The 17,717-nt window shown below is 45.7% G+C and overlaps 2 protein-coding genes across 2 annotated transcripts; both read left to right on the forward strand.

Annotated features, from left to right (window-relative positions):
• The first annotated feature begins 1,819 nt into the window (after positions 1 to 1,819).
• On the forward strand, positions 1,820 to 2,902 carry LOC110888128. The gene is made up of 2 exons (XM_022135668.1): positions 1,820 to 2,606; positions 2,712 to 2,902. The coding sequence occupies exons 1-2, from the start codon at positions 1,820 to 1,822 to the stop codon at positions 2,900 to 2,902; spliced, it is 978 nt and encodes a 325-aa protein (XP_021991360.1).
• Positions 2,903 to 4,851: 1,949 nt separating this feature from the next.
• LOC110888127 lies at positions 4,852 to 5,742 on the forward strand. The gene has a single exon (XM_022135666.1). It carries the CDS (start codon positions 4,852 to 4,854, stop codon positions 5,740 to 5,742), a length of 891 nt encoding a protein of 296 aa, XP_021991358.1.
• The last annotated feature ends 11,975 nt before the right edge of the window (positions 5,743 to 17,717 follow it).

Raw genomic sequence — 17,717 nt, forward strand, 5'->3', positions numbered from 1 at the left:
GACTCTTGGCGATTACGTTGATTACTTTGTTTGGACTTACTTGACATATTACGTGCTAGTTGGTTATTTTGTCTGAGTCGTAGGAGTCTTAGTAGTCTAGTGTCTTTTATTGTTAGTCGAGTCGTTTAGTAGAGTCCTCTTACTTGTTTGTTCTCGGTTTTTGCAGTGGATGCCCCATACGCGCTCGCAGGGACCGCCGTTGTTTCCGTTTACACTCAAGTCTTCCGTCTCGTCTTCTACGTCCGAGGTACGTGCTTCTAGCTCTACTTCGTCTTCACATTCCACCCCCGCGTTCGATTTTACACCAAAGTCTTCCCCCACAATTCCCCGCCACCCACCCGTCCACCTAGTCCACCACCCGTAGCTCACATGGCCCGTAGGACAGTTTATGATCAGGCGACCACCGGTTTCGTCGGTGGTAATTCCCCCATCACCCTTCCAGACATCCCGAATGATCGGTCTTGGCAGATTCCATCATACATTATGACAGCCATCACAAATTCTTGCCAGTTCCATGGTCGTGACGACGAGGATGCCCCCGCCCATATCAATCGCATCACTCGTCTCTGCAGCACCTTCTCCATCGAGGATGTCAATCTTGATGCTAGATATCTTCAAGTTTTTCCGTTCTCACTCGCTGGACGCGCAACCGTCTGGTTCGATTCCCAGCCCGCTGGCACCTTCACTACTTGGGCAGGTCTTCGCGATGCATTCTTAGCCAAGTATTTTCCGCCAGCCAAGGCGTCTCGCCTTCGTGACCAGATTCACTCATTTCGTATGGAGCCGGACGAGCCGTATCACTTAGCTTGGGAGCGTTTTCAGACCCTGATATCCCGTTGTTCTCAGGATGGTCTATCCGATTGGGCGTTAGTAGAGAAATTCTACAATGGTCTTACTCCTGAGATTAGAGCTCGCTTCGATACTTCAGCAGGAGGTCAGCTTATGGGAAAGAAGACGGTGGCTGAGTGTAATGATTTGTTTGAGAGCTTTGCCCACTCCGATATGGACTACAGCACTACCAGCAGGACTTCCATTCCTGTGCGTACCACCTCGGCCGGTCGAGGGGTAAACCAAGTTAGCTTGGATCCATCGGTAGCTGCTGTAGTCGAGAATTTGAGGCAGGAGATGAGGCAGGAGTTGAACGAGATAAAGAAGAAAGTGGATAGGTGTGAGGTTTGCTGAGGAGTTCATGATACTATCGATTGTCCTACCCTTACCCTTGAGCAGGTGGAGTACATAGCCGGTCAATCTAGGGGTCCCACAAATCCGTTCAAAAATTCTAATTCCAGCTGGCGCGGTAGTGGTAATTCGAGTGGTTATCGTTTGTCTGGAAATCCTCCTGGATTTCCATCTGGCCAGTATCAGAGTAGAGGGCCCGGTATTTACACGAGTACTAGTTCAGGGCAGTTTAGTGAGTCAGGTTCGAGTGGGCAGTGTGCGAGTGGGGGAGCGACTCAGGAGAGTCAGGGTAGTGGGAAGGCTTCTGAGGGTAGTATGAGCAAGTTAGAGGAGATGTTCGCTCAGATGATGACGCAGACTCAGGCATTCGTCAAAAATCAGGAGCAGACTAATAAAAATAATGAACTTCAGCTCAAGAATCAGCAGGCCGCCATTCTTGATCTTCAGAGAACAGTGGGTGGGCTTGCTAAGCAGTTGCAGGAGCACCCGCCGGGTCAGTTTTCGGGAAACACTTTCACGAATCCCGTGAATCAGTCAGCGAAGGCGATTACGACCCGTAGTGGGAAGAGTTTGGGAGAGATTGTGAGAGAGAGAGAGAGTTGAGGAGGAGAAAGAGGATGAAGTCGATGAGGAGATCGAGATGGAGGCTCTAGGCAAGGTGCACACGAGGCTAGCCCCAGCAAGTACCGCACACGCCGAGGAGTCGCCAGTGGAGAAGAGAGTAGAGAAGCAGCCGACGAAGGTTCGGCCGACACCGGTGATTGATTATTCTCGTCTTCCGTACCCCGCCCGTGCCTTGCAGCAGAAACATGCTCAGGAATACGGGAAATTCCTCGAGATGTTTACACAGTTGAAAATCAATCTTCCGTTCATCGAGGCGCTTCAGTCTATGCCTAAGTATGCGAAATTTCTCAAAGATCTTTTGAAGCGTAAGGAGAGAATCGGTGAGCTTTCGAATATCCCGTTGACAGGAGGTTGTTCCGCGGTAGTCTTAAATAAGCTACTAGAGAAATTGACCGACCCTGGTACTTTCACGATTCCATGTTTCTTCGGGGGAGCCGTTACCCCTGCTCACGCCTTAGCCGATTTAGGGGCCAACATCAATCTGATGCCGTTTTCGTTGTATGAGCGACTTGGTCTAGGAGAGCTTACACCCACACGCATGTCATTGTCCTTGGCTGACCGATCAGTCAAGTATCCTCGTGGGATAGTAGAGAATTTGTTGGTGAAGGTTGATAAGTTTGTGTTTCCAGTGGATTTCGTTGTGCTCGACATGGAGGCCGATGAGAGAGTTCCTATTATTCTGGGCCGTCCATTCCTTCGAACCGCAAAGGCGATCATCGACGTCTTTAATGGTAAGATTTCTCTTCGTGCGGGTGACGAGATTGTCACATTTGAGATCGATAGAGCGATGCAGCATCCTGGAGGTTGAGATGATGATATCGGGCCGTGTCATTCCGTTTACTTTCTCAATTCATTCATATCTTGCGTCGACACGTGTCTTGAGTACATCAGTGGAGCTGATTTAGTAGGCGAGGGAGTTGTTGACGAGCATGATGAGGAGGAGGTTGAAGAAGTAGAGGAGGAGCAGTTGGATGAGAGTGATGAGTTGAGTGTTCCTGAGCCGTTAGAGCTCGATGCGATTAGTGATGAGAGTACTCCTGTAGAGATTCCACCGCCTTTAGAACTTAAGGTTCTTCCATCACATCACATCTCGAGTTGACAGAGGAGGAGAAAGTGAGGTTGATTGATGTGCTTAGAAAGCACAGTGATGCGATTTCCTGGAGGTTATCCGATATCAAAGGCATCAGCCCTACTTTTTGCACGCATCGCATTCTGATGGAGGATGTTTATAAGCCTGTAGTGCAGCCGCAACGTCGCTTGAATCCGAACATGCAGGAGGTAGTGAAGAAAGAGGTGATGAAGCTGTTAGAGTCTGGTTTGATTTATCCTATTCCTGATTCAGCTTGGGTGAGTCCTACGCAGGTCGTCCCGAAGAAAGGGGGGATGACGGTTGTTCTAAATTCGAAGAATGAGCTTATTCCGTCTCGTACTGTTACGGGTTGGCGTGTGTGCATTGACTATCGAAAGTTAAATGACGCCACTCGTAAGGATCATTTTCCGCTCCCATTCATTGATCAGATGCTTGAGCGTCTTGCGGGTCAGCAGTTCTATTGCTTTCTCGACGGGTTTTCGGGTTATTTCCAGATTCCTATTGCACCAGAGGATCAGGAGAAAACCACTTTTACATGTCCATACGACACATATGCGTACCGACGCATGCCATTTGGGTTATGTAACGCTCCTGCTACATTCCAGCGTTGTATGATCGCGATCTTCCAGGATATGGTCGAGAGTTCGATGGAGGTTTTTATGGACGATTTCTCAGTATACGGTAGTTCTTTCGATCAGTGTTTGATGAATCTGGAGAAGATGTTGAAAAGATGTGTGGAGACGAAGCTGATGTTGAATTGGGAGAAGTGTCACTTCATGGTGACTGAGGGGATTGTGCTAGGGCATAAGATTTCGAGAGCTGGTATTGAGGTTGATAGGGCGAAGATAGATACGAATAGCCAGCTCCCTCCGCCGACTAGTGTCAAGTCGGTTCGTAGTTTTCTTGGTCATGCGGGATTTTATAGGCGCTTTATTAGGGATTTTTCCAAAATCACTCGCCCCATGACGCGATTGCTGGAAAAGGACGTTCCTTTCATCTTTGACGAGGAGTGCCTTCGATCGTTCGAGTTTCTGAAGGAGAAGTTAGTGAGTGCACCGATCCTCGTGTCGCCTGATTGGAGCTTACCATTCGAGCTGATGTGCGATGCGAGTGACTACGCAGTTGGTGCGGTGTTAGGGCAGAGACGGGAGAAGCATTTTCACCCGATTTACTACGCGAGTAAAACGTTGAATGATGCCCAGGAGAATTACACCACCATAGAGAAGGAGTTGTTAGCAGTGGTGTTCGCGTTCGATAAATTCCGATCATATCTCGTTCTTTCGAAAACCGTCGTGTTTACTGATCATTCTGCTCTGCGTTACTTGTTTCAGAAGAAGGACGCGAAGCCGCGCCTTATACGATGGATTCTGCTTCTTTCCAAGTTCGACATTGAAATTAAGGATAAGAAAGGGGCAGAGAATGTGGCGGCGGACCACTTGTCCCGCTTAGAGGATCGGAAGAGAGAGGAGATTCGTGAGGAGGCGATAGGAGATAGATTCCCTCACGAGTCTATTGATGCTGTTACGGCAGGGGCCGTGGATTTACCGTGGTTTAGCGATCTAGCCAATTATTTGGCTAACGGGTTCGTGATTGAGGGTACGCATCGCCAGCAAAGGAGGAAGCTTATGAATGATGCGCGGAAGTAAATTTGGGACGATCCCTATCTTTTCAAGATAGGCAGTGATCGAGTTTTGAGGAGATGTGTGAGTAGAGAGGACGGCTTGGATATTATTCGCCATGTCCATGAGGGATTGAGTGGAGGACACCATGGTGCGCATGTGACTGCGCAGAAGGTGTTTGATTGTGGTTTCTATTGGCCGACAGTAGTATATGATGCGGCCGAGTTTGTGAGAAAATGTGACCGATGCCAGCGGACCGGCAACATCTCATCCAAGGATGAGATGCCCTAGAATCCTATTCAAGTGTTGGAAGTCTTTGACGTTCGGGGCATCGATTTCATGGGGCCATTTCCATCTTTGAGTGGGAATCGGTACATCCTCGTTGCGATAGACTATGTTTCGAAGTGGGTGGAAGCTCAAGCTTTGCCCACAAACGGCGCATGTGTGGTGGTGAGATTCTTGAAGAAGTTGTTCACGCGATTCGGTACTCCTAAGGCAATTATTAGTGATCGCGATACGCATTTTTGCAATGCGGTGATGGAGAAGGCGTTCGAGAGGTATGGAGTTACGCACCGCTTGTCTACCACGTACCATCAGCAAACAAGCGGTCAATGGGAGAACGCGAATCGAGGAGTGAAGAGGATTTTCGAGAAGACGGTAGGTAAGAGTCGGAAGGATTGGTCCGACAAGTTGGACGATGCGTTATGGGCTTTCCGCACCGCCTACAAGACGCCATTAGGGACGACAACGTTTATGATCGTTTATGGGAAAGCGTGCCATTTACCGGTCGAGTTAGAGCATCGGGCTCTTTGGGCGCTCAAAACGGTGAATTTAGATTTGACCGAGGCCGCTAGGAGACGATTTTTCCAAATTCATGAGTTGGAGGCGCTTCGTGACGCCGCGTATGATCGTTCTGGGAGTATCAAGGAAAAGTCGAAAGCTTTGCATGATAGAAGGTTGCGGAAGTTGAAGGAGTTTAAAGTGGGCGATCAAGTGCTTTTGTTTAATTCGAGGTTGAAGTTGATTGCCGGAAAGTTGAAGTCGAGATGGTCCGGGCCGTATGTCGTGAAGGAGGTTTTCCCGTACGGTACCGTCGAGTTGTTTGATGAAGCGAGTTCGAATGCGTGGAAGGTGAATGGGCATAGGTTGAAGCACTACATAGGGGGTCCCATCGACACCGCCGAAGAGGAAACCGGTCCTCTTTCGGACCCGCCTAGCACCACCACGTAGGTTCTTGAGTGAAAACTCAAGTGTAGAGTTTGTACATTGAGTCGTTGTCCGTGTCGTGTCTTTAGTTAGTGTTTTAGGTGTTTTTGCGTCGTTTGTCGTCGTGTCGTATTTGTGTCCGTTTCGTGTTTTATCAAGTATTTTGCAGGTACATCATCTCTCACGTGGCCGAAGTCGACTACCGAGCAGCCTCCCAGGATGTCAGGTGAGGGGTCATCTTCAGGAGTAAAGCGCAAGAGGCGCAGTACGAGAGCCCAGGCGGCAGTTCAGGAGCAGTCGGTTGCTCCAGTACTTAGGGAGATCACGTATAGGGATAACAGGACTCCGCATGGTCAGAGTAATAGGTTGGGGGATAGCCCGTTATTACGGTTTACGTTTGGGTCAGCTGAGTATTTGAAGTATGATCCAATTAAGAAGCTGAATCTGCTAGAATTTCGAAGGATTGACTGGGATCTAGTGAGACAGCTGGGACAGGTTGAAAGGTTGGAGCAGTTGTTGGGTTCGAAGTTTAGGATGGCGTTAGAATGTGGCACACCACAGTATTACCAGCTCACTTTGGAGTTTCATTCCACGTTTTATTATAGACATCCAGGGGGTTTTGATGAGCCGGATGTGGTTTCGTTTGTGCTGGGTAAGAGGATTTTCAATATGACACTGCCACAATTCGCTGAGGCAACTGGATTTTATTCGTGTCAGGAGGTTGAGTCGGATGAGTTTAGGGGTTTGTTGAGATATGTAGTGAAGGAGGAAACGGAGTTTTGTGTGATAGCAGGGGATTTGCAGAGATTTTGGGCGACTATTGCTACCACACCATATTCGAGCAATATGGTAGCATCTGATATTCGAGATCCGCTTTATAGGTTTGTACACAAGATATTGGCGGCGACATTGATTGGTAGGTACGAGGGGGATAAGGTGAACCAGCATAGCCTGTTCTGTCTGATGTGTATGGTTGAGAGGAGGCCAGCGAATCTGGCAAGTATTTCGGCGTGGTTTTTAGCAAGGCCGAAGAAGGGAGGTAAAAACGCGAGGTTATATGGTGGGCCATACATTACGATGTTAGCGGCCAATTTAGGTGTGTTTGCTGATTTTCCGCCTGATCTGATGCGTACAGGACCAGCTCCATCATTGATGGAGCTGAAGAGTCTACAGTTGGCAAGGATAGTGATAGTGGCTACGCCACCGGCATGGGAGGCCGTGACTGAGGGGCAGCAGGTGCCACCTCCACCAGGTTCAGCCGCCGCAGAGGCGATGCAGGGTGCAATTCCACAGCGTATTCGGGCGCCACTGCAAAGGCATCAGTTGCCGGCACGTGAGCGCCCTATTATGCAGCCGCGGCCAGAGCCGTTGACATTGGGGGGTTTGTATGATAGAGTGGATCAGGTGAGGCAGGAGATGCGTGCGGGTTTACAGGTTATTTATGATCACTTCCACTTGCAACCACCAACATTTTGGCAGTCACAGCAGGAGAGTGCAGCTGGTGGGCAGGAGGAGCCTGCAGAGGGACAGCAGGGTGGTGCAGGAGGAGCGTGAGGATATGCAGCGGTGCTTATGGAGCTTATATATCTTTTGTTTTATTTTATGCTGTTTTTGATCCTCATATCTCGGTCTGTACTGATATTATACACTGGATGGTAGGGTTTTGGGTTGGTTGATACTTGTATGGTTTTGTGATGATATATATTATTTTGGTTTGGTATGGTTTGAGTGTTAGGTTGATTTTGGTGCCGCTTCCGTTTGCGTGTCCGAGTTAGTACAGTTTGCTGAGCGCGTTTTGGATTGGAGGGCATGTGTGGTATCGACTGGCATACTGAGAGTCTCACATATTTATTTAGCTAAGTCGTTCCACTTGTACACTTGTATATTTATTTATTTATTTTGTTTTTAGGTTTTAGGAGTCATGTTTTCATCCTTGCATTAGGGACAATGCAATATTTAAGTGTGGGGATGGGACATTTGAGTCGTGAGTCGTTTAGTTAGTTAGTGAGTCTTGAGTCATAAAAAGTCGAAAAATACAAAAAAATTAAAAAATTTCAAAAATCCAAAAAAAAAAAAAAATTGAAAATGTCTTTTGAAAATAAGAAGTTTGCAAAATAAAAACGGAAAATGATAGAAAAGTCGAGTTTTTGTTCGGGTGAAAATAATAATAATATGAGATAATTTAATTGAGCTTGTGTCTAGTTTGGGATATGCGGGTAGGCTGGGTTCGGTTTTGAGTTCCTTTGATCTTAATATACTTAATGTCGGTCTACTAGTGGGTTCTCATCTAGGAAAAGTGGGGAAGTTGAAACTGCCAAAAATAACATAAGGGGCACCGTTATAAGTTAAAACCGTTAGAGTTTGTGATCATATGAAAAAAAAATAGAATAAACAGTGAGCTAGAAACTAAATGAAAGTAGCCACTTCTATGTAGTCTGTGGTTGGGGATAGCGACTCTACAGCCGAATTACCGCTAGGGTGTGTGAAATCGACCGTGCAAAGGAATAAAAAGAAAAAAATAATAAAAAGTACCGAAACTAAGTAGTCTGTGGTTGGGGATAGCGACTCTACAGCCGGATTGCCTCTTGGTTTGGGAAGGCACCGTCTAGACTCACGAGCGAGAGAAAAAAAAATTCTGATTGTGAACTCTCTTGGTTTTGATATAAAACGGTTGGGAATTGGTCTATGATCGTTCTTTTTGTCCTATAAGTTTGAGGTGGGATTAGATGGGTATGCGATTTTTAGTGTGAGACCCTAGGTGGATTGACCCATATTTGAACCTAAATTGCATAATAAGGGCTCGGAACCGGGTTTGGGTTTAAGAGGATGGAAATACTTGCAATCGCAACTAACACATGTCTCGGTTTTAATGAATGAACATAAGCTTTTGGCCCGAACGACTATCTTGACTATGATTCTGTTTGCATAATTCTTTTTCGAGGACGAAAAAAGAGTAAGTGTGGGGATATTTGATGTATTGTAAAATACGTCGGTATTCGCGTCGGTTTTAGTCGTTAGTTGTCTGTTTTTAGTGTCGGTTTTAGATAGATTGTACATACTTTTGATTTAATTGTGTTTCCAGGTCTTTACAGCCAAAAGGAGCGAAAACGAGTCAAAATCTGGAAAGGCGGAAGGCTGGAACGGAAATCGAGGAGTCAGGAGCTGAAACGAAGCGAAAATGCAGTTCTGGAGCTTCCAAGCGGGCCGCGTAAGCTTATAAGGATCTTCCAGGCGGGCCGCATTAACTTAAAAAGAAAATTTAGAATTGTTTAAGTACAAGCGGCCCGCATCAACTTATCCTATTCTTTCAAGCGGGCCGCGAGAGTTATCATTAAGAATTTCCGGTTTTGAGCTTGTGAAGCGGGCCGCATAGACTTACCAGAATATCTCATGCGGGCCGCGTTAACTGTTAAAACGTGCGCTCCAATCAACAGCTAACGGCTAGTAGGGTTTTTGAAAGTTATATAAGGTTATCATCATCCTCAGCCGGGAAGGAACGAACTTAGGGACGAATTTGGAGTTCTGGAGGCAGAAATCAGAGGCTGTTGAAGGTTTGAAAGCTTGAGGATTGCAAGGAATCATCGGGTATACTTTAGAAGTGTTCGAGAGTGAAGACCACGGGTTTTATTATCCTAATCTTTCGTTCTTTGTTCGTTTATTTGTGTAACTTGATGAATTCAGAACTTAGTATGACTTTATTTACGTTTTTGATTATGATTTCCGGCTAAAAACCGTAAACTACCTAGGCTAATGACTATGGCATAATAAAGTTTGGATTTTTATTTGATTTTTGTCGTGGTTGTGGATCTTTCTTGTATTGTAAACGCTATGGGAATTTAACTTGGTGCGTATGTGTGCTTGTGATTGTTTGATTATTGTTTATTGCTTCGTTCGATTCTTGGTGACGGTCTTTATCACGGAATAGAGTCGGGCTAGGGTTTTAGGTTTTGGTAAGTGTCTATATCACATAATAAATCTCTAATCCTTTAGGGTGAAAACGCGTAAGTAACCTTAGAAACAATATTCGGTAATTTGATAATGTCACACCCCCAAAATCCACCTGCGGAGTACTACCGCTTGGAGGCGTGACTGACCAGGATCCAGCCACCAATCATATTGAACAAGCACATAAATAGTTATAAAAATCTAACCAATACGATTGGTGTTCAAACAAAACAAAGTTTAAGTTGTAAGCGGAAGCATAAGTCTTAAAGTTAAAACATAAGTTCAAATGTTTTCAAGTTTAACATGGCACGCAACAATCCATGTCCCACAACGACTCTCCTCCATGCAAGCTCCAGCTGAGTACCTATGGTCCTACAAAGCATGTAGTAACGAGTCAACAACTAGTTGAGTGAGTTCACGGTTGGGTGTTCGTTTTAAGTTGTTTCGAAAACAGTTTCCTTTATCTGGCATCCTGCCGTGGGGGTTACCCCATAGTTGAAAACGTGACTTGTTTATTCCCGATTACTCTGGCATTCCAGCCGTGGGGGCTACCCCGTGTTAGTTATCTGGCATTTCGGCCGTGGGGGCTACCCCATGTATACACTAGACTCGTTACCATATCGACTGCTGACTGTAGTCATGTTTATGTGCCCTGAAACTGTCAATGTCTATCATCATTGACGTGCCCCAGATCCATTAGTTCACGCCCGTCCTCTGCGGCACGGTGTGAGGTTTGTCAGACCTAAATAGCGCTATCTAACTAATGATCCGCTCGCCATTGGCCCGACGATTAAGTCGATATAAAAGGAGGGACTTCGTGATAGAGTTTTAGTCTAGTACGAGTTGTTTGTCCGTGAGGACGAGGAATTACATTCCTGAACCATTGCTGTCCTACCCAAGGAGGACGAGGAATCCACGTTCCTTAACCCCATTCCCAACCAAGGGAATCCCATGCTTTGTAGAGGGTGTGAACTCACCTTGGTTTGCTCGGCAGTAACACAGAAAGGTCAATCAAGTTGCAAGTGGTCAACTATGTCCTAACATAGATACCATTTATATCAGATTCAAACCAAGCAGTGCACGTATGTTCTACACGTATTGTACACAGGTAGTGGTTATGGCATACAAGTCCAACTTAGCAGTTCATCAATGGTTTACAGTTAACAATTATGTACAACCCAAAGTCTAAGTGTAAGGCCCAAGAGTTGGGCTCGTAATAACAGGCCGGTCCGAAACAGTGCACGTATACACAATTAATCATACACAGAAGTCCATGCATTCGGCCCACTAAGTTAGGCCCAAAACCATGTAAGTGTAGTTCGTGGTCTCTAGTCGAGACTAGAGGTCTCGAGTCGTAATTGGACTCGCAACCAAGGTCTCGGGTCATGTTGTTTTGTATGCTGATCAAGTGTGGTCTCGAGTCGAGACTAGGAGTTCTCGACTCGCAACGGGGGTCGCAATCATGCGGTCTCGGCTTGTCATGCTATGGTCTCGAGTCGAAACCAGGGGTCTCGACTCCCCAGCAGTTGCTGATTCTGCACAGTTGTACTATCCAATAGAATTTCAATTCCATGCACCCTAATGTTTACTATCCACTTAAACATGTTTTCTTGTCTAAAATCTTACTAATTCGGATCAAACATGGCAGAATTCAAATATTCATAACACATTCAACAAGTTCTTCATACATTCATCATGTTCATCAAATATTCATAGCACAAACAACCCTTTTATGCATATTTTTTGGACAAGGTTATAGTGTTTAAACTAGATACCAACTCATTTTTCAAGCAAGACATATACAAAGTTACTAAGCAAACATGAAATCAACCATTCCATTATACATTATCATCATCCGAAACATTGTACATAACAACACATAATCATTTAAACCATGGTTTTTCATTTACAAATCAAGTATGGTGATCTTTATAGCATAAACACTTAACCGAAACATTACCCTTTCATCATGGATTAAACAACAACCAAGCAACCACATATCATCATGCAACTTCACTACATATCACAATACACAATCATAAAACACTAACCGGTTATGTTCTCTAAGTGTGAGGGTATGAAGGATCGATGAGTGCACTTCCGAATGGTGATCCCAAGCTCGATCCGAGAGTCCAAGTGTTGCCGGTTTGAATCCGAGAATGAGGGAAGAAGGTTTGTGATTCTAGGGTTTTAGTGAGAGGGAAAATAGGAGAGTGTGTGTGAGAGTGAGTGTGTTGTTTGTCCAAGAAAATGGCAAGGTTAGCTCACACTAAGGATTATATACTAGTGAGCTAAGGAGGTGCACCCTAATGGGTTTCGGTGTGATTAAACGGCCCAACCGGCCCAACTGTTACTGTTCACTCGAGACCGCATGGTCTCGAGTCGGGTTCTTGTTGTCTCGGTTCATATACATACACGCATACATACAATTACGACGCATAAACGTAACACGTAATCACGTAGGATGTTCACATATATCACTAGAATAACAAGTTATTTAGTCACAAGGTGTTTCAAGCAAGTTACATCAAGATACAACGAAAGGTTCTAAGTTTCGAGTTGTCACATCATCCCCAAGTTGAAAGAAATTTTGTCCCGAAATTTGGTAAGCACTCACTGAGGAAGCTAGTTAAGTTGTATGGTTTTCCCGGTTTTCCTGGGGTGTCACATCCTCCCCCCGTTGATCTGGAATTTCGTCCCGAAATTCCATAGCTTCAGCCTCAATAGTGGTCGTACTGTTTGCAAACAGTTGGGGATACTTTTGTTTCATCTGATCTTCGCGCTCCCAGGTGAACTCTGGGCCGCGACGTGAGTTCCAACGAACTCGAACGAGAGGTATTCTAGTGCTCTTGAGGACCTTAACATCCTGGTCCGTGATTTCAACTGGTTCCTCGACGAATCGTAACTGCTCGTCGACAGTGAGTTCTGGGTCTCATCTGACAGACACTTCTTCAGATTCGACACGTGAAAAACATTGTGAACTGCACCGAGTTCTGCTGGTAAGTTTAGTCTGTAGGCCACCTTGCCTATTTTCTCAATGATTTCGAAAGGTCCAACGTATCGTGGGTTAAGTTTGCCTCGTTTTCCAAAACGAACCACACCCTTCCAGGGTGAAACTTTGAGTAATACCCGCTCCCCAACCTGGAGCTCAAGTGGTTTCCTGCCCTTATCGGGGTAGGCCTTCTGACGGTCTCGAGCGGCCGCCATGCGTTGTCGTATTTGAGCAATCCGCTCAGTAGTGTCCACCACATGTTCTGCACCAGTGATTTGACTATCCCCCACCTCTGCCCAACAAAGAGGTGACCGGCATTTACGTCCGTACAATGCCTCAAATGGAGCAGCTTTAATGCTGGTGTGGTAGCTGTTATTGTACGAGAATTCCACAAGTGGCAGGTGCTTTTCCCAGCTGTTGCCGAAGTCGATTACACATGCACGAAGCATGTCTTCTAGGGTCTGAATAGTGCGGTCGGACTGCCCGTCCGTCTGTGGGTGATATGCTGTGCTCATATCTAAACGTGAGCCAAAGGACTTGTGAATTGCTTGCCACAGCTCTGAAGTAAAACGTGCATCTCGATCAGAGATGATAGAGGTGGGCACCCCGTGCCTCGAAACAACTTCCTTGAGGTATATCTCTGCTAGAGTGGAGAATTTATCCGTTTCCTTAATCGCCAAGAAGTGTGCGGATTTTGTGAGTCGATCCACGATCACCCAAATAGTATCGTTTCCGTGCTGAGATCTAGGTAGGCCAGTAACGAAATCCATGGAAATTTGCTCCCATTTCCATTGTGGTATCTCTGGTTGTTGAAGTAGGCCTGAGGGTTTCTGGTATTCTGTCTTGACTCGCGCACAAGTCAAACACTTGCTGACGTAAGTTGCTATGTGGGCCTTCATGCTAGGCCACCAATACGTAGTTTTGATATCGTGGTACATCTTATCTGAGCCAGGGTGTACCGAGTAGCGAGATTTGTGTGCTTCGTCCATCACAAGTTCTCGTAGGTTGCCATAGAGTGGGACCCAAATGCGTCCTGTTACGTAGTAAGCACCGTCTTCCTTCTGTTCTAAGCGTTGTCTTAACCCGCGTAGGGCTTCAGCCCTGACGTTTTCTGGTTTCAGTGCTTCTATCTGAGCAGCTCGTATTTGAGAAGGGAGACTAGAATGTATAGTGAGTTGTAAAGCTCTCACGCGCTTAGGCGCAGTGTCCTTTCGACTGAGGGCGTCAGCCACAACATTGGCCTTGCCCGGGTGATACCTGATGGAGCACTCGTAGTCATTCAGTAGTTCGACCCATCGTCGTTGCCGCATATTCAGTTCCTTCTGTTTGAATATGTGCTCTAGGCTCCTGTGGTCGGCGTAGATGGCGCACTTGGTACCGTACAGGTAATGCCGCCATAACTTGAGTGCGAAAACAACAGCTCCCAGCTCCAAATCGTGTGTAGTGTAGTTCTTCTCATAAACTTTGAGTTGTCATGAGGCGTAGGCTATGACTTTATCTCGTTGCATCAACACACAACCAAGACCTTGAATTGATGCATCACAGTAAACCACAAAATCGTCTGTGCCCTCTGGCAGTGAAAGGATAGGTGCACTACAAAGTCTATCCTTCAGGTGCTGAAAAGCTAACTCTTGTGCATTTCCCCAGCGATAAACAACGCCTTTCTGCGTTAGCGAGGTGAGAGGCTGTGCGATCTTAGAAAAATCCTTAATGAACCTCCTGTAGTAACCTGCCAATCCCAAGAATTGGCGAATTTCCTTTGGTGTGCGAGGTGCAGGCCAGTTCTTAATAGAGTCTACCTTGGATGGATCAACGTGAATCCCATCCTTGTTTACCACGTGGCCTCGGAAATGGACCTCACGAAGCCAGAAGTCGCATTTCGAGAATTTCGCGTAAAGCTGTTCTGTTCGTAGGAGTTCCAGAATAAGTCGTAGATGCTGTTCGTGCTCCTCCTGACTCTTAGAATAGATCAGGATGTCGTCGATGAAGACTATAACGAACTTGTCCAGATAAGGCTTGCACACTCGGTTCATCAAGTCCATAAAAACTGCGGGTGCGTTTGTCAGCCCAAACGGCATGACCAAAAACTCATAGTGCCCATAATGAGTTCTAAAGGCTGTCTTAGAGACATCCTCTTCTCGAACTCTCAGCTGGTGATATCCCGATCTCAAATCGATCTTTGAATAGTAGCTCGACCCCTGCAACTGGTCGAACAAGTCGTCAATACGCGGTAGAGGATAACGGTTCTTCACAGTCACCTTGTTGAGTTCACGATAGTCGATACACATTCTGAAGGTACCGTCCTTCTTCTTCACAAATAGCACTGGAGCTCCCCAGGGCGATGAGCTAGGACGAATAAAACCCTTATCCAAGAGTTCTTGTAGTTGCGTAGAGAGTTCTTCCAACTCAGATGGAGCTAAACGATAAGGTGCACGAGCTACAGGCGCAGCTCCAGGAGCTAGTTCAATCTGAAACTCGACTTGGCGATGGGGTGGAAGACCAGGTAATTCCTCAGGGAATACCTCAGGATAGTCACGTACAACTGGAAAATCTTCTAGCTTCTTCTCTTTCTCCGAGGTGTCAGTAACTAGAGCCAAAACCGCAGTGTGGCCCTTTCGTAAGCACTTCTGGGCCTTAAGGAGAGAGATGATGTTCTCAACAGCACTTCTCTTGTCGCCACGAATCATGAGTGGTTCACTACCGGAACTAGGAATACGAACGATCTTCTCGTTGCAAAGAATCTCTGCTCGGTGTTGGGATAACCAATCCATCCCAATGACAACGTCGAAACTACCCAAGACGATAGGAATAAGGTCAATAGAGAAGGTCTGGTTAGCAAGAGCAAGTTTGCAACCTTTGACTACGTGCGAGGCCTCCAAACTCTTACCATTAGCTAGCTCTACAGTGTGCTTGTTGCTCAGGGGTGTTGGAATACGCTTAAGCATTTGACTAACTTCTAGTGACACATAGCTAGTATCGGCACCCGAATCAAATAAAACTGTAACATAAAAGTCGTCGAGAAGGAACTTACCCGTCACCACGTTGGGGTCATTCCTTGCTTCACCTTGGCCAATCACGAACAGTCGCCCCCTGGCACCATTGTTGTTGTTGTGGTTCCCATTGTTACCATTCCCCTGATTGTTGTTGTTGTTGTTGTTCTGGTTCAGTTGGGGACAATCTTTCTTGAAGTGGCCTTCAGCTCCACACTGAAAGCACCCTTTGTTGTTACCCTGTTGCTGCCGCTGGTTCTGTTGAGCTTGCTGACGATTCTGATTGGCGGGGTATAAGCTTCTGCAATCCTTTGCAGCATGACCAGGCTTGTTGCACCGATGACAGTTGCCCCTGGTGCATGGCCCACTGTGGTGTAGGTTGCAGCGATTGCATTTGGGGTGATTCCCCTTGTACCCACCATGACTTTGACCACCAGACGATTGCTGACTGGGGCTCTTGTGGTCGTCAGTCTTTCTCTGCTGAGACTGAGATTGCACAGAAGTTGAACCCTTGCTTGAAGTTCCATCCCATTTCCGTTTGTTGTCACTAGAGGTACCAGAAGTAGTTGCAGCACCTATGTGTTGGTGCACTTGTGTCTGTACTTTGTCTGTATTTTGTAATGTTATAAACGATGTCTTTTGTTAGTCTTGTTTACGTCTTGTGTTTGATTTGTATATGTGTTGGAATGTATGTTTGACCAAGTCAACCATCCTCCTGGTTTGACTTGGCCAAATAGTCAACACTTAGTGTGTAAGATTGTTATGCTTCGAAGGATGTCATCGAAGGATGGTTTGTATCCTTCGATGACCTCGAAAGACAAACCTTCGATGGATTCATATGGACCTCGAAGGATACATCATCCTTCGAGGTATGTCTGGATCCTTCGGAATCTTTCGGTAGATATTCTGGTCGATAGATGATCCTTCGACCAGAACTCCTTATCCTTCGAGCATATTATCTGTTTATGGTATATATATACCATGTTATGGTTCAGTTCACAGTAAGTCTTTCAAGTGTTGTTGATAGTGCATGTGAGTGAACCAAGGTCTTGTAGAGAGCATTTCAGTTTGGTCAAGGGCTGTAACCGTGTCCACTGAAATACAAGAGAAAACTTTGATATATTGCGTGTCTACTCTTTCTCTTTGTAACTTGTGCTTTCATCTAAACTATCGGTTTGCATTCTAGCTTGGATTCCGCACTTGCTAGAGTGTTAAACATAACAAGGATAAGGTTTAACCTCAACCTCCGAGGGACCTACAAGTGGTATCAGAGCCGTGGCTCTTTTCCTTGTTAAAAACCGGGTTTGTACAAGACATTGGAAGTGTTTGGACAAAACTCACTTGGTTTAGCACCCGTTTTTAGTGTGTTTCTTGCATTTTTAGCCTTAAAAACGTGTTCTAAACTAACCGGGTGTGTTAAGGGAAGGTTTGGGTAACTTAAAAATCTTGTTCTAAAAGGTTTGCTAATTTCCGGCCAATATTCCGGCTAAACTCCGGTACCGGTTTCTGGATAAGAAGCTTCCTTTTTGGGCAAAATTTTGAAAGTCAAATCTGAAGTTGGTGAAAAGTTGAAGTCAGAACATCCCTTCTGCCGAAAGTTATCCACCAACCACCTCACCTTTTCACCAACCTGTCAACTTTGTGTCATTTGTGTCAGATCTCATCGAAAGATATCCTTCGAAGTCGAAAGATCATCTTTCGATCAAGGAGGTTCGACAGATACCCATCCTTCGAACATCTTTCGAAGTCAGTGAGTAATCTTTCGAGCCAAGGAATCTTTTCGAAAGATACATCGTTCGAGCTACTGTTACATTTCGAAAGATAAGGATCCTTCGTGTAGGAGAATCTTTCGAAGTTATTGTTCGAAACTCAACAGTGATCTTTCGAACACTGTTGATCCTTCGAACAAGTGTTTATCCTTCGATCCTTATTTGTTTAAGATTAACAGTTGTGTTTTTCAGGTCTTTCGATCCTTGATCTTTCGGCTGTTTGTTCCTCCTCAACATTTTAACATAGTTTGTGAAAATTAATTTTTCAAATTTTAAATCAGTTTTCACATAATATATTAATTT

Source organism: Helianthus annuus, chromosome 11 (assembly GCF_002127325.2).
Source record: "Helianthus annuus cultivar XRQ/B chromosome 11, HanXRQr2.0-SUNRISE, whole genome shotgun sequence".
Lineage (NCBI taxonomy): Eukaryota > Viridiplantae > Streptophyta > Magnoliopsida > Asterales > Asteraceae > Helianthus > Helianthus annuus.